This window comes from Episyrphus balteatus, chromosome 2, assembly GCF_945859705.1.
Source record: "Episyrphus balteatus chromosome 2, idEpiBalt1.1, whole genome shotgun sequence".
Lineage (NCBI taxonomy): Eukaryota > Metazoa > Arthropoda > Insecta > Diptera > Syrphidae > Episyrphus > Episyrphus balteatus.
The window spans coordinates 47,989,458-48,013,372 of NC_079135.1; the positions used below are offsets into that span (position 1 = coordinate 47,989,458).

Here is a 23,915-nt window from a genome sequence, read left to right on the forward strand (position 1 = left end):
TTATGTGTTTTGATTTTGCTTCTATTTTCAGGAAATGAAATTTAGTTGAAAATAACCTCACATTTAGATTTAAAATTTGTACTAGAATAGAATTCAAGGAAGAACTACACTTAGGAGCAAAAAAATGGAATCAAAATTTTCGTTCTGTAAAAACGATAATTGGTCAGGATGTAATTGACATATATGAATGTCAATTGCACCATTAAAAAGCTTGAAACAACAACTTTAAATTAATGCTAGGAACTTAAAAACCCGTTCACTTTTTAAAGATCCAATCAACATAAATGAAGTATGTAAGGAAAAAAGACCTGAATTTGAAACAGAGAGTGTCTGTAAAATTCAACATTAAAAAAAAATTAAGTGGAATTTATTGACAGACAAAGTCAATAGAAACGTTAGGAAAAAAAAGACTGAAATTGAAGCAGCGAGTATCAAGAAAATTTAACATTTACAAAAAAAAGAAGTGCAGTTTATTGACAGATAGCGATGATACTATCGTATGCACTTTGATGTTTTTACCAACAATTCAAAGTACAAAATTCAAGCTTTTAAATGAGACCATGAGACTTGAAGAAACATTATTTTATCCATTGCAATTTTTGTTTTTAATACAAATAATTTATTTGATTCCGTTTTTTTGCTCCTAAGTGTAGTAACTTTTGACACACAGGAAAGTCATTCCCCGGGCTCAACGCCGAGCCGACCACCTGAACATAAGCTCTGAATCCTTAGAGGTATTGATTGGTCAGCTGTCATTAAAAGTTAGCCAACATTTAGTTATGACCAATCAGAGCCTCTTAAAGTTCAGAGCATAATTTGAGGTGACCTGCGTTGAACCTGATCAGCAACAGATGGGGTCAAGAGTATAATAGTCCCGTCACATTGCATTGGAGATGGTAGTTTACTCATGAGTAAATGATCTAGTACATTTATTATTAGTACTACACATGCTCTTCTTCCCGAGTAGATAAGAATTGCATTCATTTCTTTGAAAGTGGGTTTCATTGAAAATGGATAGTAAAGTATAAGTACTACCTTCCAACCTCCCAAAGCAATGTTAACTTCTTGTGAGAGAAAAAGAAGTTGCATTCTACCTCTTCGGTTCCGGTTAGTTAGGTTAGGTTAACGTGGCTATCAGCAGGAGAGCTGATACACTTAGGCCATGAATTGGTCCATTGTGATACCACTTAGGGCCAGTTGTACAAATATTTAATCCGTGGTTCAGCAACTTTTATCTTCTGAAATCGGTGGTAAGGTTCCGGTTTAGCACTGGTGCAAGGTCCACATATGTAAAAATAGCCACATCCATGCTTGAACCGAAGTTGACCCGCAGCTAATCCGCCGAAATCGGTGGGTTAAATTCTTGATCCCAGGCTGAACCACGTTTGTACAACTGGACCTTAATGACTCTTTGAGATTTTTGTTCTTCCTATTCGTTGAACCATTTATAGAGCTTCTAATAAAGCGAGCGAGGCAACCTATTTTCATATTTGCTAGCTCACTAGGATTGTTATAGTAGAATACTCCCAAATGGAGTCTACGTCTTTGAGATAACGCAGGACATTCACAGAGAAGGTGTGGGGAATCGATTCCACCTCCTCCTCATCCAAGCAGCTTCTGCAGAAATCATTGGAATAGATTCCGCGGCGTATTTCGTGCTTGCCTATTATGCAGTGTCCTGTTATGACACCTATTACAGAGCTGATTTGTGATCTGCCATCTGCTGTGCCATCTCCATCAGAGATGATCGACAGTTAAAGGCAGTTATCAAGAGATTTAATGGCTGCCTGGCTGATGCCTGGCTGTCCAAGAAGATACAGATATCTTTGTTTGATACCACGTTTTCCTTAAGCCAAGACAATACTTCTTTTATTGCTAAAAGTTCCACCTGGAATACGCTACAGTGATTAGGAAGACGAAAGAAGAGACTTAAATTTAGTCTATCTGAGTATACACCACCAACTCCATCTTCAGTTTTTGATCCGTCCGTGTAAAAATGGACCGAAACATCTTCCAGGAATTCCCTATCCTCCCAGACTGATCTAGAGGGGATGGTATACCTGAAAGTTTCTATCGAATTGCAGTTGTGGGATGGTGTAGTCTATTTTACTTGGGATTGATTCGAAAGAGTTCAGAATAATAGAGTGACCAATGTTATTTATTATTGATCCATTGTGAAGAGGCTTTAAGACGAATAGCTATACTTACAGCCATTTGTTTGCCGAGACTAGCCAAAATATGCCTTTGGCTGTTTCAAGCCTGGCTGCCGTTATGTCTCTATCGCTAAAATTGGGGAGTAAAAATATTTCAATGGTTCTTTTAACTAGAATGCAAGATCTGAGGTCACCTTTTTCTGTTGCATACAGTATGTAGTATCCAGTGCCCATGTTCTGTAACTTTTATCACTGGCGATAAAATATTTTAATTACCTAAAAATCCATTAAACCTCATCAAAATAAAAGAAATTTTGTTCCAGATCATATTTTCTTAATTCATAAATTCTGAATTTGAAATAAATTTTGCTTTATTTATGGAAGAAAGTGGATTTTAGAGACCTTGAAAAACGTTTATCGCCAGTGATAAAGTTACAGAACAGGGGCCCAGGAGTCCTTAGTCCCCTCACCATGGATTTAACAATCCACGGTTCTTGGATAAGGACAATGTCTTCAGCTTGTTGTGTTAGGCGGAGGATTAGGGAGGCCGAAGCCTTGATTGAGTGCTGAAGGTTAATCTGTACTAGCCGCATCATTTTGGCTAGATAGATCAACCTCCAACACGGTGATGTCGTCGTCCTCCAACTCAGAGGATGAGTTTAAAAGCTCAACCTCATTCAGAGGACTAATATCTGAGTCTTCAGTTTCCATAGCGGCCAAACTGTCGACATTTTGAGAAGACTGTTCCTTATTCAAGGATGGACCGGATACATCGTATTCCAAAGATTGGAAGGTAATCAATGCATCAGCACCCTCAACCACAGGAACAGCTTCAGCCCGACAGAAAATTTTGGTTCTATAAAGCTCTACAGATGCAATTGTTGCTTCTGTAAAGCATTATATTAGCAAAATTGTTAGTAGGGAGGGGGTTGTATTTTAACGCCTTCTACGCCCGACTCATCTTTTTTTATATATTTTGAGGTTTATGTGGTCAAAACCCAAGCGAATCGCACCATTAGTCTGAGCTAAGAGGGCAAGCGGGATTCCTAATTGACAACGATTGTAGCGCTTCTATACCTTAACCTCTTTAAGCTTTGCGACTTTCCAGTCATGAGTAGGCAAGGAGGGATTGCTTATCTTGATTATTTGGAGAATATCATCCATGCAGGAGGGTTCCGCCGGAATCCATGCCCTAGCACTAGGTTTGCAAGGGACATTCTTCCTTGCAACAACCTCGAGTTTCGCGCCTGGCCAGACTTCACCCAATTTGCCAGCAGCCAACGAATTTTCTCCAGACTCCAGCGCATTTTCAGAGCCCTTCAAGACCTTCTCCGCATCCCGCTTCTCCTTATAGCGATACTTTGATACCTTTTTCTTATTGGATGTGCTCGCAAAAGACACATTACCCGACTAACAAAACAAATTTGCTTCTATAAAGCCTTACAGGTGTTAATGTAGCTCCTGTAAAGCTGTATAGAAGGGATATTGTTTAGTGGGAAGGCCACGTTGCGCAACCTTTCTACTACTGACACTAGGTGATTCCACCAAATTGCTTTTCTCACTGTGATTTACTTACAGGACGTGCTAGAGATTAATGGAGGAACCGTGACTCAATTTTTATAAGACTACAACTGTCACTTTTTGAAAACTGATGCGCGTCACTTTTGAAAACATAAGTGCGTCACTTATGATATCAAGTTATCGAAACAATAGGTGTGTTTTTTTGTTTATCTATATAGATTTTGTGCAATAAAACGACATCGGGTTTTTTTTTAAATCTGTCCAAATGTTTGGCACCATTGTACATACACTTTGGCAGCTGTCTGTCAAACATGTGCCGTACTCATTTTTTTTTTAAACTCCGTAGTGGGCATTAGGTGTGTTTTTTATTACAACCGGTCTTAACTGGACAAAAAAACGCAGTCTGGGCTAAGCAATTTACATGTTAAATGCAACAACACTTTAGCCCCTTGGGCTTAGTTGTTTAGCCCGGAGATTTCTCTGGGCTTAACTTTTTGAACAGTTTTAAATCGGTGCTACCAAACTAACTATTTCATAAATTGTTTAGAATTTACTTACAAACGTGAAAACTGACGTTTGGAATGATAAAATGTATTAAACTATTTTTGCTAGCATTCATTCTTGTATATCTTTGTAAAACATACACGAAAAATACAAGAAAAACGTGAAAGCGAAAAATATGACAACTCTAAATTTGTGTTGTGTCTGCTGTTTTTGGAACATTCAATATACAGTGCTGCCAAAATTTCAGGTTAAGCCCCGAGGCATTTTTTTTGTCCAGTTAAGACCGGTGGTAATAAAAAACACACCTATTGTATACATTTCTACAGTATATTTCTATAGTACAATCGCCTGAAGTCAAATTTAGTATTAGTTCAAGTTACTACTATGTATTTTGAGACGGCACTCTTTGTATTTATTTCATGATAGTAGGTGTGTTTTTTTGTTTATCTATATAGATTTTGTGCAAAAAAACGGCATCGGGATTTTTGAAATCTATGTAAACATTTGGCACCACTGTACATACACTTTGGCAGCTGTCTATCAAAAATGTTGCTTTTGTGTTTTTTTTTTTATTTTAACTCCGAAGTGGGAAGGCCATTACATCCATGTTGGATGCAAAAAAAATTTCACAAAAAAAACATTTGTATGGCCATGGAATCCATGTTGGATTTAAAAATATTTTTTTTCACATAAAACCAAAAATCATCTGTATAGCTACATTTTAAGACCATGACCATTAACATTAGGGGTATTCACGATCCGGTGTAACAAAAAAGTGTAAAAATGCAAAATTTTGTTTTCTACTACTACAACTACAATAGACAAATTTTGCACCATTGTATTTTATTTTTGCTATAGGGTTGGGGTATAGCAAAAGTGTAAAAGTGTAAAAGTGTAAAAAAATTTTAGTCTGTAGGGTAGAGTTGCCTATTTTCGGCCGTCTCCAGTTTCCGGCCACCTTTCGAAAAATCGCTATAACCCTTCAAGCAAACAGGTCCGACCTCGGTTCGAATCCGCTCCGCCTGAGGAGGAGCTGAGTCCGACTTCGGATCAGAAACTGGTCCGAAGGCGGCTCAAATTAGTATGGAAATTATAATCACCGCGAAGTCGATTGCACATGTATTAGTGTGGTGAAAATCTCCATTCCGAGAAAACGGAGCCGAAGTCGGACCCGAGTCGGAGCAGCGAAAACCTACTAGAAAGAGGAACAAAAAAGGGATGACGTTTCGCATTTGCGACCAAAAAAGAACAAGATTTATTTTTTTTTTTCACTGAAACTGTTTTTTTTTTATTTAATTTTGGCAAACGAAATTTTCACAATATATACAATATAAAATACAATACATTTTTTTCATTTTATTTTATTTGTTGTTGCTGCTGTTGTTGGTGTTTCTTTAGATGCCCAATCGCATTTTTCACCTTCTGCCTTTTTCTTCATCATTAGAGATTACATCTACAACACAAACAGAAACACATCACTTTAATCCAAACACTTTGAGCGATATATACAACATACCTTTTTTTGTTTCCATATTGTTAATAGTTTGATATAATTGTTTATAATTATACTTATATTTTATTAACAACGACACGAGACACGACGCGACTAAACACTTCAACAAAAAATAACAAAATGACGCTTTTGCTCTTGTTGGCTATGTCTGTCTACTTTTTTTTCCTTTTCTCAGTTTTCACCACAATTCTCTTAGACTTTGTGTTCATACACAAAAAGTTGAAAGTGTGTGAGTGCAACCCCGCTTTTCTCGGTCGGAGGTCGGACTGTCTTTTCTGGATTCCGTTTTCTTGCTTGAAGGGAACTAGTGATTTCATAGGGTTTATTCCAAAACTTTGCTCTTATGCTGTTCTCTTATTTGTTAGAACAGCATACGAGCGAAAATTTGGAATAAACCCTATGAAATCACTAGTTACATATAACGATTTTTCGAAAGGTGGCCGGAAACTGGAGACGGCCGAAAATAGGCAACTCTACCCTATATTTGGTTGTTTTATTTTAAGAAAATGTTACACTTTTGTACTTTTACAACGATACAAGACCATTTGCGTGGAAACTTTTTTATTTTTATTTTGCACAAAATCTATGTAGATAAAAAAAAAAACACACCTAATAGCGAACTTAGCTAAATAAAATTTTTCTAATCTAATCTAATCCAATTTGTCTGGACTATTTTCTCATGCTCTGATGTGCGTCTCGCGCTTTGCGTCTTCGTGTAAAAGCAGACTTAGTGCATACACGGTGTTAATTTAAGAAAGTATATCTTTGAATGCACTCATTTGCCTTACCATCATATAACATCCCTGTTTTTTTCTGTTTGACATTTTTTTTTCATATTTCTCCTTCTGCATTGCAATTTCTTTCTTCTGTTTGACTTTTCCGTTGTGTTGAACCTGACGCCAAAAACCAGACCGCCAGTGTAAAAAAAATTAAAATTAAATTATTTTCACAAGTAAAAACAAACTTTTTTCAATTCATAAACATATTAAATACAATATTATGTTATATCTGATTAAATCAGAATAAAAAATACTGATTGAAGTATAATTCCAAGTTATGTCGACTGAAATTAATACACCCGAAGGTCCAAGTACATCAGACATTTCAACAGAGGTAACAAAAAAATATAATACAAAAAAAACGAAGCCCATCCTGTTGGATCTTATGTTTCTTTTTTAACTTTTTTTTTACTCCAAAAATGATAACCTCTTTTTTTTTATATATAAATGAAGCCACCAAGTAGTAAAAAACCCGAATCGCATTCAGAAAAAACTTTTGCTCGTTACAAATATTTGATCCTTAGCGAATGCGGTTATAAAATCTCAACAACTGAGAATCATTTAAAGCGTTTACAAAATTTACGCAAAGAATTGAATTATCTTAAAGAAACTGAATGGATGTATGATCCTCTTGAAAAACGTGCTGGACAACAATAAAACAAGAAAATTCATTTCTTTTATATTCATTTTTTATTCACTCAACAAATAAGTTAAAAAACATTCAACATGTTTTCTTTAATAAAACATGTATACAATCTACTTGATTATGATTACCAAAAAAATCTGTATGCTAAAAAATTCGAAGAAGAAACTGAGCATTTCGACGAGGAGTTGGAAAATGAAAAAGTTATCGAAGAGGAAAAAGTTGTCGAAAAGAAGCCAGCCGAAGAAGAAGTTGCATGTTCACAAAGAACAGGAGTTATAACTTCTCTAAGAACCAACAATGGAATTATAGATAATTCGATATTTTTTGATTCTTCGGCAGCTCCATTTTTTCATGATTTCAAAGTTGGAGCAACGGTGGAGTATTTGGCATATCAAAATGTCCAATCGGATCATTTGAGAGTTGTGAAGGTGGAAATGACGCAGGACAATTTGTGGGATGAAGATGACAAGACTGAGGAACAAGTAAGATTTTTTATTGATGTTTATATTTGAAATTCGATAAAACACGTGTTTTCAAATTTACTATATTTATTCTAGCTTTAATTGTAGATATAATTTAAGTTATCCTTTATCCCTAGTAAACAGTAAATATTTACTAACAAATATTTTTAAGTAAATGTCTAAATTCTGCCCATTTGCTCGACAATATAAAACTGCACCAAGATAGTTTTATTTGCTGAAATAATTCTAATGTCGTTTTCTATTGGCGAGATTTCATATTCTATTTGCAGTGGAAAATCTGAGATTTTTACACAAAAATCTCAAAAGTCAATAGAAAACGACATGAGAAGTCGAAGAAAACGTAAACAAAATTTGTTTTTGTTTTGTAAACATTTTGAAAGTAGGGGAAATGTGCGAAAAGTGAGACGCTTTATTTTTAAATTGCTATATTTCAGAAAGTTTCCAATCTATCTTAACCAAACTTTAAAGTCATTCTAAGATATATTTTATCTTAATATTGCGCCTGGGATTGTCCCTTAAGAGTACTTTAAAGGGGCTAAAAGAATTCTCTACAACTGTAGAAACGAGTTGAGCCGAATTAAAGCACTCGACATCACCCACTTCAACATTTGCCGGGAGCTCTTGATTTGTTACGCAATTTATTTGTTCAACTCTCTCGAGTCCTTTATTTGCCAAAGGAATTGATTTGTACTTCTCAACAAAATTTTTTGAGACTGCCCCTTCCATATGCATATCGTCATCCTAGTATTGGAGTGCTGTTTACACCAAATTGCATGTTTTCGATAGTGCTGTTTTCAAATCAGTTATTCTTTTTTTCTATCTTTTTTCGTTGCTGAGATATTCACGTATTGTTTGACGTAAACACCAAATTTTAGCATTTACGTCAACATTTTTATTGCAATTTAATTTCTCCGAACGGATACCTCGATAGGGCTGATTATATTGAGAAAGTAATATATTGAGTAAATTAGCTTTTTGTTTGTATATTTGAGTGTTTTGTGTGTAGGCATTACTTTAAAGACATAAACATAGGAAAAGGCAAAAAAAAAGGCAATAACAGGAGAAAAGGCAAAAAAAGGCAATAACGAAAGAAAAGGCAAAATAAAATACATATATTTGGCACGAGGGGGGCGTGAAACGTGTCCACAACATCCTATCCCTGGTTATAACTAAAATGTAGAAAAAAATTGCAATGGGTGCGATCAGTGAGCCAGGCTAACGGCTCGCGTACACCAAATCCGTCATCGGCCGAGGTATAGTCGGGCGTTGTCGACCGAACTCGACCGATCGAACCAAACATATAGAAAGCGACATCGTCCGTTGACGTACGATGACGCCCGATAGTAACCGATCAACTGGCTTAAAACAAAATATAGATAAAGAAAAATTAATTAATAGTATACACAACAGGCCACCTCTCGTGGACAATTTTTCAAAAAATTACAACAATAGAGATATTTGGTGATATGCATACAAAATAGTAATTGTTTTTACTTGAAAAGTTTTAAAGTATGAACTTTTTTATCAACATTTTGTGCATATTAAACCTAGTTTATACTTATTAATTTCCTATTGCTAGTATTTACTATTTTTTTTTTGCATACGGGACATTGTTTTAAGTTTCACAAAGTCAGATACTAGAGAGCGGCACCGTCCTAGATCGGAAGCAGTGTATGCAGACGACCGTACGAGAAAGATGTCCGAGTAGTTCTAACCCGATGTCGGCCGATAATTCGGTTTTAGTGTACGCGAACAGTGAGACGGACGAACAAAACAGAAACAAATTGCCCAAAACTTCAAATAAGTAAGTAACTAATAGTTTACTTATTAAACTGTGTTACTTTAACCCATTTTTTTCAACAGAAAGTTACGAAAAAAAACTGAAAAAATTAACAAAAGGAAAAACACTATAAATCATACTAAAACCTTTTTCAATTCATAGATTTCCTTAAATGTATGTCTGACTGTTTGCTTTTTTACATTGTCTCACTGTTTGCTTTTTGTAATTTCTCAGAAAAATATAAAATTACAAAAAACGACAATTAATTCTCAGTAACTGTTATTTTTTTATGAAAGAACATATAAATAAAATACATAGCAAAAAAAGTTCTGCCCATTAACCTGATTTATTTTGTGTTATACATTCTTTTCATAACACTCCAAAATATATACTTCCATCTGATTTTGTGTGATATTTTCCGGTGTATGATAATGGACAATAATGGAAAATAAACGTTTTGACCCAAACTAGCGTTACTGCGCTTGCTTTCAGAAAAGAAAAAAAAAATGGATTGTCTCATTGTTAGCACCTTTCCCCTAATTCTAGAAATGATATTAAACGAGAAAGGTTATTGGGCTAATATTTTAATACTCTTATAATAATAATAATATTTGGGCGTCAACCAACATATTTTTCCAGAAAATTCTAACCCTGACCCTTCTTCTATACTCTTCCTTCCTCTGGTCTCTGAGTTCAAGGTGAAACATTTCCGGGCCAGATCATGCGCTTTACTTTACTTGTTTGAGTGTTTGTGTGGTTGTACATTGCTTACAAAGTAGACGAGAGAAATATTCTCCAAAGAATTTTTCTCAAAATAATCTGAAGAGTTCTCATACGCCTACAGCTTTGGACACAAATGATAGCACACTATTGAGAAAAAGTCTTGGTGTTTAATTTACAGATATGTATATAATAGCTTTTTTTTTTTAGAAACTTAAAAACTACTTTAGTAAGCATAGAAGTTCCCCTTTACCTCCTGGTACCCCCAAACAAACAGAATTAATAGCTTAATTCTGGCTTTTTGCTCGACTATGAAACTTTACTGAAATAATTTTAATTGCTGAAATGATTCTAAGAAGACGAAGAAAACGTAAACATTGTTTGTTTGTTTTCGTTTTCTAAACTGTTTGTAAATAATTTTAAGAAATTATGCAAGACAAAAAAGATTATTGGATTCTGTCAGACACAATCTGCCTACAGTAATTTAATGTATGGATATGTATTTTAAAAACCTTAAGTTAAAATATTACATACACTCTTTTTCATCAGAATAGGTACACAATTTTTCAAATGTTCATCAATCGTTTATCGCCAATAGTGGTTCGTGACCTAATATAATAAGGTATTAATTTTTTCTGTTAGTTTAAAATGTTAGGAAAAGCAACGTTGAAGATTACCATAACTTTCCCATTGGTTTCCTTATAAAGTATTTTTTCGGCAAAAATTAAGTTATGTTTTTGTTCATCATAATATGTACACGATACCCTTGTTATCTTTAATGTTTTTGTGGAATTCAGAAAATTTTTATATAACTGGAGTTTCCTGAGTGTAATTTAACCCTTTGCTCCCGGAGTAACTTTTAAGCTATTGCATAGATTTTAACGCAGGCATGGGGAGCTAACCAAGAAAAAACGTAACGAAAAATTAGTACATTTATGATGGTATGTGTGTATATTCATATGATACGATTGTACGAAGCTTGCATGGATGTGTGAATGGTTTTGGTTCAGCCAGAGAGGGCTATATAAATTGTGTTAGACAACAAAAAGAGGAGTAAGGAACCATACATTGTTCTGTATTTTCTTTTCTTTTCTCTTCCCATTCTTCTCTTTCTTGATCAACTTTTTGTGATTTGTGAAGAAGTAAAGCGTTGGAATGCGCTTGCGATATTAAATCAGAAGAGAAGAGAAAAAGTATGATAGGTAGATACAAAATATAATCATTTGTTTTGTGTAGTGTAGGTAAACAAATTATAATTGCATAAGTTGATAAAAAATGCAATGCAATAGCTTTACCGCGGCAGTCCTCGAGTGCCACAAGTTTTTTTTTTTTTATTTTGTTTATGCAAAAATTGCAAAAATCTTGAGAAAAAAATTTGATGCATTGTATAAAAAATGTTTAGAGCTGACAGTACAACAAGTTAAGTCCATTTTTTAGTAAAAAAAAAAAAATGAAAGATTAAAATGCACGTTAGAACCAATGTGTTTTACCAAAAAATCTTATTAAACTAGTATTTAGATTGGAAAAGCAAATTTTCTGATTAAAAACATGTAAACATATCCCATAGATTGAAGAACCATTATTATTATTCTCTTTCAGTGTTACCGTTTTTTAATTTTGTGGCTCTAAGCTTAAGGCTACTTGAAAAAACTGAAAAAAAATTCACAAATCCTGCATTTTTTTAACTAAATATTAACTTTTATTAACTCATAATGCAATAGCTCATGCACTAATTTTCAAATTTTGATAATTGAAACAAAAAATAAAAAATAATTAATAGGTGGTTTCATGCTGAAACGGTTTTAATAGTAATATTAAAATTTAGAAAAACATGGGTAGATGAAAATCGATTAAAATAATAAAATAAGGAATAAAGACATGGTACGGTTAAACAAATTTAAGAAGTTTGAATGTGATCTGTTCTCTTACTTCAGATACAAATATACCGATGTAGAAAAAAAAAACATGAAATTTGCTAGGAAACTGCAAAATTCTAATCATAGACGAGTTAATGTTTATATTTGCTTCCAGTTTCGGTGGATAAAAGACAAGATAAAGAGCGAAAAACAGTTATTTTTTGTAATGTTAGGACAGTAAACAAAATGGTCAAAAAATAAAATGGCTGAATTTTAAAAAGACCTGAACCTTGTTTAAAATGTTAAGAAATATTAAATTTATGATCGTCGATTTCAATACAAAAATTCTTCCTAACCCACCATTAAACAATTTAGAAAAGAGATTCAGATAGATTGCTTGAAGATATTAAACAATGTAATTCCTGGACAGTTTCGTTATTTTTTATAAATTCAAGAAGAACTTGGTTTAAATTCATTTCACTTTTTTATCATTCTCAGTTTTTAGATATGAAATGCTTTGCCTTGAAGATTCAAGAAAAATAACCCCACACTTGAATCTTTTTTGTTTTTTTTTTTTTTGTTTTTATTCTGCAAACATCAAATGACCATCAAAAAATATATATTTTGCCTACACTGTAAGAAAAAACCGAATACTGATAATTTGTGTACCTATTCTGATGAAAAGGAGTGTACTTTAATAATAATGATAATATTTGGGCGTCAACCAACAACCAGGAAGCTCTTAACGAGACCCTTCTTCTATACTCTTCCTTCCTCATTCTGATATGAACTTAAAAGAAATATTTACACATTACAATTATTTTCGATTCAAATTTCACTTTCCATTATCTTATTTAGTCATTATGCAATTTTGACTAAACAATAAATTTGTAAACCTTATTATTGTTTTTAAATTGTCTATAGCTACATAATGAAAAAATAAAAAACAATGTTATAGCTGATAAGTCCCCACCCCCTAGATTTGTTTGGGGAATTATGTCTTTTTCTTCCTTTTTAACTTCTTGTCGAAAGTGGGATTTAATTTAACATTCAATTATAACCTAGAATAGGAACTGAATCCAATTTACTAAAGTGTATTTTGAACCCACTAAGTGGGAACTAACTCTCTCAGTGGAATTAGTTCCCTGCACATTCAAAAGGGTATACTACTTCACCCCTTGAATCATTTTCCAGTTCCAAATTTTAATTTTTTTTTTCTTTTGTTGATTCAATTTTTTTTTTAATTTTTACAAAATGATACGTTTAAGACAAGAAACAGACTATCTTGCAGAAGAGAAGGTGCATATTCCTTACCATGTTATCGTCTGCTGCTTTGAACTGCTCTATTGAGCTTGTAATACATTGAACGTAAGCTTTAGCACCTTTTGGGACTAAAAGCGGAATTCGCCGTCAGCAGCTTGCAGGAATTATTTTTTCAAATACCTACCGTGGACTGGTATTCTTTGCAGGTTCATGGTTATTGTAAATGTACTCATGAAGTTAAATTTTTCCTTTCCTCTTTCAATACGTTTGGACCTCTCTATAGTCTCAATGGCGAGTCGTTTTTTTTTTTTTTGTTTTGAGGGAAGCTAATATTTCACGGTGCTCTTATTGCAATCATTCTTGCGTCGTCAATTTTCAATTATTATCATTTCCAATTTGATTTTAGGCATTTACTTGAACTAGAATATAATATTTTAAATTAATATACGTATTAAAACAATATTTAAATATTTCCAAATCCAACGATACATTTTTCAAGAAAATCGGTTGAAAATTGGCTAAGAAATGAATTTTTAACGACTTCACCCCAGGCAGAAACACGAAAATTTCATATTTAACGTTTTTTGCTTCTCATACACATTTTTAAACTTTTCCATACCATCACACCATATTCATAATTTTGGCTTAAATTGAAAAACAAAAAAACATTGCAAAAATTGACAGCATAAAGAAAAAAATAAAAAATATAAAAAAAGTCAAATTAAAAAAAAATATTCTTTTCAGCCTGAGATTTGAACAAGTAGTCTTCAGTTATGCAGATTTGGAGAAAAATGGGATCGCAATTATCTAAATCTCACCATTTAATTTTACCAATACTCATTAATACCAAATTTACTAATCTCCGGACATTTCCTACCCGTCTGTTACTTTCTAACATACTCATAACAGATATAATCAACGTAATTTCATTTCCCTAAACAGATGAGATTTATCTAACTGCCCAACAGACCCCTATCAGGTGGAGCGTCAATTCTGACTGATTCGTCCGGGCTCGAAAAAAAATCTGTGAATTATAAAAGGTGTGAAGTGTAAAATTGGGTACAATTTGAAAATTTTTGTCTTGGAAGGGGGAGGGAGCTTTTAAAAGAAAGCTCTTTCAATTTTGTTTTTTGGATTGTAGGGTGCGTTCTAAAAGTTCGGTTGACTGTTAAATAACAGATTGACAGAATTGACAGCCAGACCATAGAATGGAAGCTTTCGAGGTAGCTTCGAAGGGAGAGCTTTTCAATTTTGTTTTGGAAACAAATGTGGATTGTAGGGTGCGTTCTAAAAGTTCGGTTGACTGTTAAATAACAGATTGACAGAATTTGGACAGAATTGACAGCCAGACCAAAGAATGGGAGCTTTCGAGGGAGCTTCGAAGGGAGAGCTTTTCAATTTTGTTTTGGAAACAAATGTGGATTGTAGGGTGCGTTCTAAAAGTTCGGTTGACTGTTAAACAACATATTGGCAGAATTTAGACGGAATTGACAGGCAGACCATAGATTGGTAAATTTTTGACAATTAAATGTCAAATTTAACAAAAATAACAGACCAGCTTCACAAATCGAAAAATATACCTTTAATGACCTCAGAACACCGCGGGAAAACTGTGGAACACGGCGAAAGACCGCGGAATAAACCGTGGACCACCGCGAATGATGGCAAAAAAAAACCGCGGAACACCGTAACTGACCGCGAAAAAACCACGCAATTGACCTCAAAAAAACCGTGGACTATCGCGAATGACCACGAAAAAAACCGCGGAACATCGCGAATGACCGCGGTAAAAACCGCGAAAAAAACCGCGGGTTCGCGGTTTTTTCTCCGGTCGATTAAGATGTTCCGCGGTTTTTTTCGCGGTTTTTTCTCTGGTCATTCCCGGTGGTCCGCGTTTTTTTCGCGGTTTTAACCTTGGTCATTCGCGGTGGCCCCTCGATTTTTTCTGCGCTCATTCGCGGTGTTCCACAGTTTTTGCCGTGGTCATTCGCGGTGGTCCACGGTTTTTCCCGCGATCGTTCGCGGTGTCCTACGGTTTTTTCTGCAGTGCTCCACTTTTCGCTGTCATTGGCTGTGTTCCATGGTCATTAAGGGTATATTTTCCGATTTGTGAAGCTGGTCTGTCAATTTTTCAAATTTAACATTTAATTGGCAAAAGTCTTCCAATCTATGGTCTGCCTGTCAATTCTGTTTAAATTCTGCCAATATGTTGTTTAACAGTCAACCGAACTTTTAGAACGCACCCTACAATCCGCATTTGTTTCCAAAACAAAATTGAAAAGCTCTCCCTTCGAAGCTCCCTCGAAAGCTCCCAATCTATGGTCTGGCTGTCAATTCTGTCTAAATTCTGTCTATCTGTTATTTAACAGTCAACCGAACTTTTAGAACGCACCCTACAATCCAAAAAACAAAATTGAAAGAGCTTTCCCTTAAAAGCTCCCTCCCCGTTCCAAGACAAAATTTTTCAAATTGTACCCAATTTTACACTTCACACATTTTACAATTCACAGATTTTTTTTCGAGCCCGGACGAATCAGAGTCAGAATTGACGCTCCACCTGATAGGGGTCTGTTGGGCAGTTAGATAAATCTCATCTGTTTAGGGAAATGAAATTACGTTGATTATATCTGTTATGAGTATGTTAGAAAGTAACAGACGGGTAGGAAATGTCCGGAGATTAGTAAATTTGGTATTAATGAGTATTGGTAAAATTAAATGGTGAGATTTAGATAATTGCGATCCCATTTTTCTCCAAATCTGCATAACTGAAGACTACTTGTTCAAATCTCAGGCTGAAAAGAATATTTTTTTTTAATTTGACTTTTTTTATATTTTTTATTTTTTTCTTTATGCTGTCAATTTTTGCAATGTTTTTTTGTTTTTCAATTTAAGCCAAAATTTATGAATATGGTATGATGATATGGAAAAGTTTAAAAATGTGTATGAGAAGCAAAAAACGTTAAATATGAAATTTTCGTGTTTCTGCCTGGGGTGAAGTCGTTAAAAATTCATTTCTTAGCCAATTTTCAACCGATTTTCTTGAAAAATGTATCGTTGGATTTGGAAATATTTAAATATTGTTTTAATATGTATATTAATTTAAAATATTATATTCTAAAATCAAATTGGGAAAAACAATAATTTCAAGAATGTTTGCAATTAGAGGACCGTGGAATACCAGCTTCTCAGGAGGAAAAAAATGAGCCTAGTCATTTAGACCATAGAGAGATTTAAGAACAGATCCAAATGTATTAAGAGAGGAAAGGAAAATTTAACTTCATGAGTACATTAACCCTGAACAGATATAAAGTCTCGTTTCTGTTTTAATATAAAAAAAAAGTGGACTGAAAAGTGATCGAATGGATGGAGTAGTTAACCCCTCTCACGGTGCAGGGCACGAATTCCACTGAGGGAGTTGTTTTCCACTCAAAATGCTATGTGTGGATCTAAATGCGAAAAAAATTTGTGGTTATTATTTTTCCCTTTGAATGTTAAATTAAGTCCCATTTTCGCCAAGAAGAAGTTTAATCGAAAAAAAAGAATTGCGTATTTTAAATTTGATTTTTTACAGAATCTTGAAAAGCACGAATTTATTTCGAAATTCTTAGTTTTCAGGAATTTTAAAATGGTATAGTACATTAATGTCCACGAAACTAACCCCCTTCAGGCATTCAGTATTAATTCTTTTTAATTTAGAATTAAAAAATTCTTTTTTGATGTTTTTTTTTATTTCAGTATTTTGAATTTAGGCATATTTACTTTTGACTAGGGCTATTGCGATAGCTGCTTTTAATCACTCTGCTCTTCCACTGAACAGAGAACAGTTTATCTTTGCTGCATTTGCAAAAAATCATCAAACAACTTCGAAGAACCCAAAAGTCATAGACAAATTGTTCAATGACTTTGCTATGTTTTTTTTTCCTATAAAATGGCGATCATGAAGCGATCAAATAAACAGGGCGAACATAAATATTCTCTGCTCTTAATGAATTACTGCTTTTTTAAGCAAAAATGCTCTGCTTTTTTTAACATCGCGACTTTTGTTCACAAAATGTACTATGCTCTTTGAAAATTATCTGCTCTTTTGCGAGATTTCTGTCATATCTAATGATTAATAACACTGGTCGGCAACGAAAATAGAGCTTGAACCAACTTATACTTTTTTAAAGAATTTCAAAATATCACTGGCTCTGGAAATATTTGCTTATTAACAGGTCAAAAGCGCGTTTATCGTCGAATTACATGAGCGTTAAATTTTTTGTTTGCAAAACTTCTTATACATTTTCATAAAGCCATATATTATCGTCTAGAATATGTTTATTTTTTTCCATAACAATTTTTTTTTTTAAGATATTTGGGATAGAAGCTTATGATATCTCAAAATCTTAGTGGTTAACGTAACAAATGGTTTTTTGAAGCAGGTTTGAAGTAAATTCCAGTTTTTGACTCCTGATTTGGATATGAAAAGCAAAATATTGGGAAAAATTTATATAGTCGGCTTAGACCTTAGAGTGTCAACCTGCTAACTCCACTTTTGGGCAAAATTGAGTTAGTAAGTCAGCCAAATTGCGTGATGAGTAAAACAGCTTACTCCATTATTCCCAAAGAATTCCTGCTAACTCCATTAAAACTTCTTAAATCAACAGTTATCTCATTAATAAACATAAAATAGCTAAACAAGAAAATAGACGAGGTTTTTGGATAACAAAAAGGTACACCACTTTATAGTGGGTGTAACAGCTGATTTCACATTCCTCTTGAATTACCCTGGTTTTACAAGAAAATAAAACAATCTATTGGTACACACTTCATAAAATTGTTTTTATTTTTGGAGGAAAAATATGCGCGTCCAAAGGGAATTGCAGAATGGTAAAAGTTTTTATCAAATCTACAGTTACTAGGAAGTTATTGGTACCAAAGTGCAAAAAAGCCTATTAATGTAATAAATTATTTTAACTGCAAAATCATAAGCTTTTCACATTGCTGCCACAAATGCATGGATTCCATCAGTTTTTTTAATCAGTCATATTTTGCAATAATTCTTCTAATACATAACCATTAAAAAAAATGTATAACCGTTGAACAGTGGCTATAAAAAATGGTTTAACTTTTTTTTAAATGCAAAATAGAAAAAAGTATTTGTTTGCCAATTTGCCAATTATCAGTTTAAAAAGATAAATTAGAGATTGACCCACATTATAACTCTTAATAAAATTAAGAGAGTTAATTTTTTTTTAAATTGTAGATAATTTAAAGGACTACAACAGTATTTTATTTTGTTAGCCAATACTTGCACCGTTTACAATATAATAAGGCAAGAGTTTGCTAAACAAAAAAACCTCTTTGACTTAATATTACTTATTTTTTATTTGTTTCAACAAAAATAATGTGCACCAAATCGATAGAAAATGTTGTAAAGGACAATTAATAGCTTTATTTTTTGTCGTAGGACATTCTGTCTGAAGCCGAGTTATTCCCAAAAAACGATATTTTTGGGTGGTTACGCACCGGTTTTTCGTGCGTTCATTTATCAATTGCTCGGTCATCTTTGGTAATAAAGAGTTGATTTTTTCTGTAAAATGCAGGAAATTGAGAGGGCTACAAAAAAGGTTAGAAAAATGTTACATATTATATAAGCTTTTTTCGAAATAAAAACGAAAATGTGTTTTTTAACAACTAGAATTTGACTTTAACTGGCTGCCATTTTGTAGTTACTCACTTTAATACGGAAGAGAATGTATGTTTATTTTTTGGTTTACGACATACTGTAGCAAAGATATTAGCTTAGAAGTAAAATATCCCAAAAAATGCATTTTTATGAATAACTCCGCTAAAAAGAATGATCAGGTCGTGAGAAATTGGGTTTAAGCCTTATAAATATACCCCTGACAGTGCCTCTGTGCGCAAGGTTAGGCCCTTTTTTCCGACGCTTTGACTGGAGTAAAAAACGAATTTCAATATTTTTTCAAAAAAAAAGTGCAACAGCTATACAAATTTTTAAGTGGTTATAGTTTTAGTCAATTATTGTAGAAAATTATAAAAAAAAGAAATTAAAAAAGAAAAAAATTCGTTCATTCGTGATTGTGGTGAACGAAAACGTAAGACGATGAAATTTAAAATACACTGAACGAAAAAAAGCTAGTATTTTCTAAACTGGTTGCGATAGAAATGTTTTCTATTTGGTTTTAGTACAGTCATAAGTTTAGCTATCAGCCATTTCAGGCTTATCCATTTTCTACCGGACACCATGTAGAGAAATAGTGATGAGTGTTGTCCAACTTCGAATTGAATTTTTAAAAAAGTACCTATACTACTTTATTGTTTTCTACATCTCGGTGCGTAGATATTCTTTAGTCATCTTCATTAAATACTGCATCGGTCCTCCTAATTAAAGGTAAAAACTTCCCGAGCCAGATCATGCGCTTTACTTTACTAGTTTTGCTGTGTCCTTGTATATTGCGTAATTATGTATACGGGAGTAAAACTCAATGATGCATTTGAAGCGTTCTCTCTCACCTATGACAAACAATATGCTTCTGCGTATAGAAAAAAAACATACCAAAATCTTAAATGTATGTATTGTGTGTAAGTTGTCTTTGTTTTAACTAAAGTTTAAAATGCACGCAAACATTTTCATTTGCCTTTTTTTTAGTAGCTGTTAAAAATTAAAACCTACGACAATGACCTTGAGAGCCATCTGTCGGGTAGTTTATTAAATTAATTTAAAATACTGTTAGACATTTTTAAATTTTATTTCTTAGTTTAAAAAACTCTTAATAACATTTTGTACATAAAATATAAGCAATAAAAACTATACGATATTATTTTGTATAATAGGTTTTAATACAAATTTAAATTTATTTAAACTTCGCTTTGTTTTTGAATTACTAAAAAAGCCTATTAAAAAGTTGGATGTTTATATATAGTAAGTGTCATTTTGTGTTGCAGCTCTTCTGTAAAATGGAAATCTAAAATCGCCGGTATTCCTTCTATTATAAAACGATAAATTTAATTTAATTTTATTTAATTTAACATTCAATTCTCACCTAGGATAGGAACTAAATCCAGTTTACTAAAAATTATTTCGTTCCCACGGAGCGAGAACTAACTCAAACTCTCTAAGTGGAATTAGTTCCCTGCTACGCCAAAGGGATTAATAACTCCAACCCTTGAATCATTTCCAGTTCCAAATTTTAATTTTTTTTGTTGATTCAATAATTTTTTTTTTATTTTTAAAACAGAAACCAGACTTTATATTGGAGAGGATTAGGTTCATATTCCTTACCAACTCATAGCCTGTTGCTTTGAACTCCTCTGTTGAGCTTGGAACCTTTTGGGACTTTATGGCTAAGAGCGCTATTCGCCGTCAGAAGCTTGCAGAAAATATTTTTTCAAATACCTGCCGTGAACTGGTATTCATGCAGGTTATTGTTAATGTACTCATGAAGTTAAATTTTTCCTTTCCTCTTTCAATACGTTTGGACCTCTCTATAGCCTCAATGGCGAGTCGTTTTTTTTTTTTCGTTTTGAGGGAAGATAATATTTCACGGTGCTCTCATTGCAATCATTCTTGCGTCGTCAATTTTCAATTATTATCCTTTCCAATTTGATTTTAGGCATGTACTTGAACTAGAATATAATATTTTAAATTAATATACATATTAAAACAATATTTAAATATTTCCAAATCCAACGATACATTTTTCAAGAAAATCGGTTGAAAATTGGCTAAGAAATGAATTTTTAACGACTTCACCCCAGGCAGAAACACGAAAATTTCATATTTACCGTTTTTTGCTTCTCATACACATTTTTAAACTTTTCCATATAATCACACCATATTCATAAATTTTGGCTTAAATTGAAAAACAAAAAAACATTGCAAAAATTGACAGCATAAAGAAAAAAATAAAAAATATAAAAAAAGTCAAATTAAAAAAAAATATTCTTTTCAGCCTGAGATTTGAACAAGTAGTCTTCAGTTATGCAGATTTGGAGAAAAATGGGATCGCAATTATCTAAATCTCACCATTTAATTTTACCAATACTCATTAATACCAAATTTACTAATCTCCGGACATTTCCTACCCGTCTGTTACTTTCTAACATACTAATAACAGATATAATCAACGTAATTTCATTTCCCTAAACAGATGAGATTTATCTAACTGCCCAACAGACCCCTATCAGGTGGAGCGTCAATTCTGACTCTGATTCGTCCGGGCTCGAAAAAAAATCTGTGAATTATAAAAGGTGTGAAGTGTAAAATTGGGTACAATTTGAAAATTTTTGTCTTGGAAGGGGGAGGGAGCTTTTAAAAGAAAGCTCTTTCAATTTTGTTTTTTGGATTGTAGGGTGCGTTCTAAAAGTTCGGTTGACTGTTAAATAACAGATTGACAGAATTTAGACAGAATTGACAGCCAGACCATAGAATGGAAGCTTTCGAGGGAGCTTCGAAGGGAGAGCTTTTCAATTTTGTTTTGGAAACAAATGTGGATTGTAGGGTGCGTTCTAAAAGTTCGGTTGACTGTTAAATAACAGATTGACAGAATTTAGACAGAATTGACAGCCAGACCATAGAATGGGAGCTTTCGAGGGAGCTTCGAAGGGAGAGCTTTTCAATTTTGTTTTGGAAACAAATGTGGATTGTAGGGTGCGTTCTAAAAGTTCGGTTGACTGTTAAATAACAGATTGACAGAATTTAGACGGAATTGACAGGCAGACCATAGATTGGTAAATTTTTGACAATTAAATGTCAAATTTAACAAAAATAACAGACCAGCTTCACAAATCGAAAAATATACCTTTAATGACCTCAGAACACCGCGGGAAAACTGTGGAACACGGCGAAAGACCGCGGAATAAACCGTGGACCACCGCGAATGATGGCAAAAAAAAAAAACCGCGGAACACCTAGACTGACCGCGAAAAAACCACGCAATTGACCTCAAAAAAACCGTGGACTATCGCGAATGACCACGAAAAAAACCGCGGAACATCGCGAATGACCGCGGTAAAAACCGCGAAAAAAACCGCGGGTTCGCGGTTTTTTCTCCGGTCGATTAAGATGTTCCGCGGTTTTTTTCGCGGTTTTTTCTCTGGTCTCTCCCGGTGGTCCGCGTTTTTTTCGCGGTTTTTACCTTGGTCATTCGCGGAGGCCCCTCGACTTTTTCTGCGCTCATTCGCGGTGTTCCACAGTTTTTGCCGTGGTCATTCGCGGTGGTCCACGGTTTTTCCCGCGATCGTTCGCGGTGTTCTGTGGTTTATTTGCGGTCAGTCACGGTGTTCCGCGGTTTTTTCAGTGATCATTCGTGGTGGTCCACGGTTTCCGCGGTCTCTCGGAGTGTTCCACGGGTTTCCCGCGGTGTCCTACGGTTTTTTCTGCAGTGCTCCACGATCTTTTTCGCTGTCATTGGCTGTGTTCCATGGTCATTAAGGGTATATTTTCCGATTTGTGAAGCTGGTCTGTCAATTTTTCAAATTTGACATTTAATTGGCAAAAGTCTTCCAATCTATGGTCTGCCTGTCAATTCTGTCTAAATTCTGCCAATATGTTGTTTAACAGTCAACCGAACTTTTAGAACGCACCCTACAATCCGCATTTGTTTCCAAAACAAAATTGAAAAGCTCTCCCTTCGAAGCTCCCTCAAAAGCTCCCAATCTATGGTCTGGCTGTCAATTCTGTCTAAATTCTGTCTATCTGTTATTTAACAGTCAACCGAACTTTTAGAACGCACCCTACAAACCAAAAAACAAAATTGAAAGAGCTTTCCCTTAAAAGCTCCCTCCCCGTTCCAAGACAAAATTTTTCAAATTGTACCCAATTTTACACTTCACACATTTTACAATTCACAGATTTTTTTTCGAGCCCGGACGAATCAGAGTCAGAATTGACGCTCCACCTGATAGGGGTCTGTTGGGCAGTTAGATAAATCTCATCTGTTTAGGGAAATGAAATTACGTTGATTATATCTGTTATGAGTATGTTAGAAAGTAACAGACGGGTAGGAAATGTCCGGAGATTAGTAAATTTGGTATTAATGAGTATTGGTAAAATTAAATGGTGAGATTTAGATAATTGCGATCCCATTTTTCTCCAAATCTGCATAACTGAAGACTACTTGTTCAAATCTCAGGCTGAAAAGAATATTTTTTTTAAATTTGACTTTTTTTATATTTTTTATTTTTTTCTTTATGCTGTCAATTTTTGCAATGTTTTTTTTTGTTTTTCAATTTAAGCCAAAATTTATGAATATGGTGTGATGCAGTTCAGTATGGAAAAGTGTTAAAATGTGTATGAGAAGCAAAAAACGTTAAATATGAAATTTTCGTGTTTCTGCCTGGGGTGAAGTCGTTAAAAATTCATTTCTTAGCCAATTTTCAACCGATTTTCTTGAAAAATGTATCGTTGGATTTGGAAATATTTAAATATTGTTTTAATATGTATATTAATTTAAAATATTATATTCTAAAATCAAATTGGGAAAAACAATAATTTCAAGAATGTTTGCAATTAGAGGACCGTGGAATACCAGCTTCTCAGGAGGAAAAAAAATGAGCCTAGTCATTTAGACCATAGAGAGAGTTAAGAACAGATCCAAATGTATTAAGAGAGGAAAGGAAAATTTAACCCTGAACAGATATAAAGTCTCGTTTCTGTTTTAATATAAAAAAAATATTGAATCAACAAAAAGAAAA

The 23,915-nt window shown here is 33.8% G+C and overlaps 2 protein-coding genes and 2 long non-coding RNA genes across 6 annotated transcripts in view; 2 read left to right on the top strand and 2 right to left on the bottom strand.

Annotated features, from left to right (window-relative positions):
* Positions 1-6,572: 6,572 nt before the first annotated feature.
* Positions 6,573-7,127, top strand: LOC129912359 (uncharacterized). Its single transcript, XM_055990577.1, has 2 exons — positions 6,573-6,804; positions 6,924-7,127. Exons 1-2 carry the CDS (start codon positions 6,748-6,750, stop codon positions 7,125-7,127), a joined length of 261 nt encoding a protein of 86 aa, XP_055846552.1. The 5' UTR covers positions 6,573-6,747.
* Positions 7,128-7,196: 69 nt separating this feature from the next.
* Positions 7,197-23,915, top strand: part of LOC129912357 (probable RNA helicase armi) — a 94,443-nt gene continuing 77,724 nt past the window's right edge. The window contains exon 1 of the mRNA XM_055990576.1: positions 7,197-7,598. Coding sequence (XP_055846551.1) covers positions 7,197-7,598 — 402 coding nt within the window. The remainder of the gene's footprint in view (positions 7,599-23,915) is intronic.
* Positions 12,107-14,207, bottom strand: LOC129912369 (uncharacterized). Of its 2 annotated transcripts, none has more exons than XR_008771820.1 (3): positions 13,707-14,207; positions 13,402-13,636; positions 12,107-13,336 (listed from the first exon to the last, which is right to left on the bottom strand). It is a non-coding gene; the product is annotated as an uncharacterized LOC129912369 (long non-coding RNA). The 2 variants fall into 2 exon arrangements; XR_008771821.1 differs by having other exon boundaries at positions 12,107-13,345.
* On the bottom strand, positions 19,946-21,402 carry LOC129912367 (uncharacterized). Of its 2 annotated transcripts, XR_008771818.1 has the most exons (4): positions 20,917-21,402; positions 20,617-20,846; positions 20,264-20,564; positions 19,946-20,206 (listed from the first exon to the last, which is right to left on the bottom strand). It is a non-coding gene; the product is annotated as an uncharacterized LOC129912367 (long non-coding RNA). The 2 variants fall into 2 exon arrangements; XR_008771817.1 differs by having other exon boundaries at positions 20,264-20,846; positions 20,917-21,399.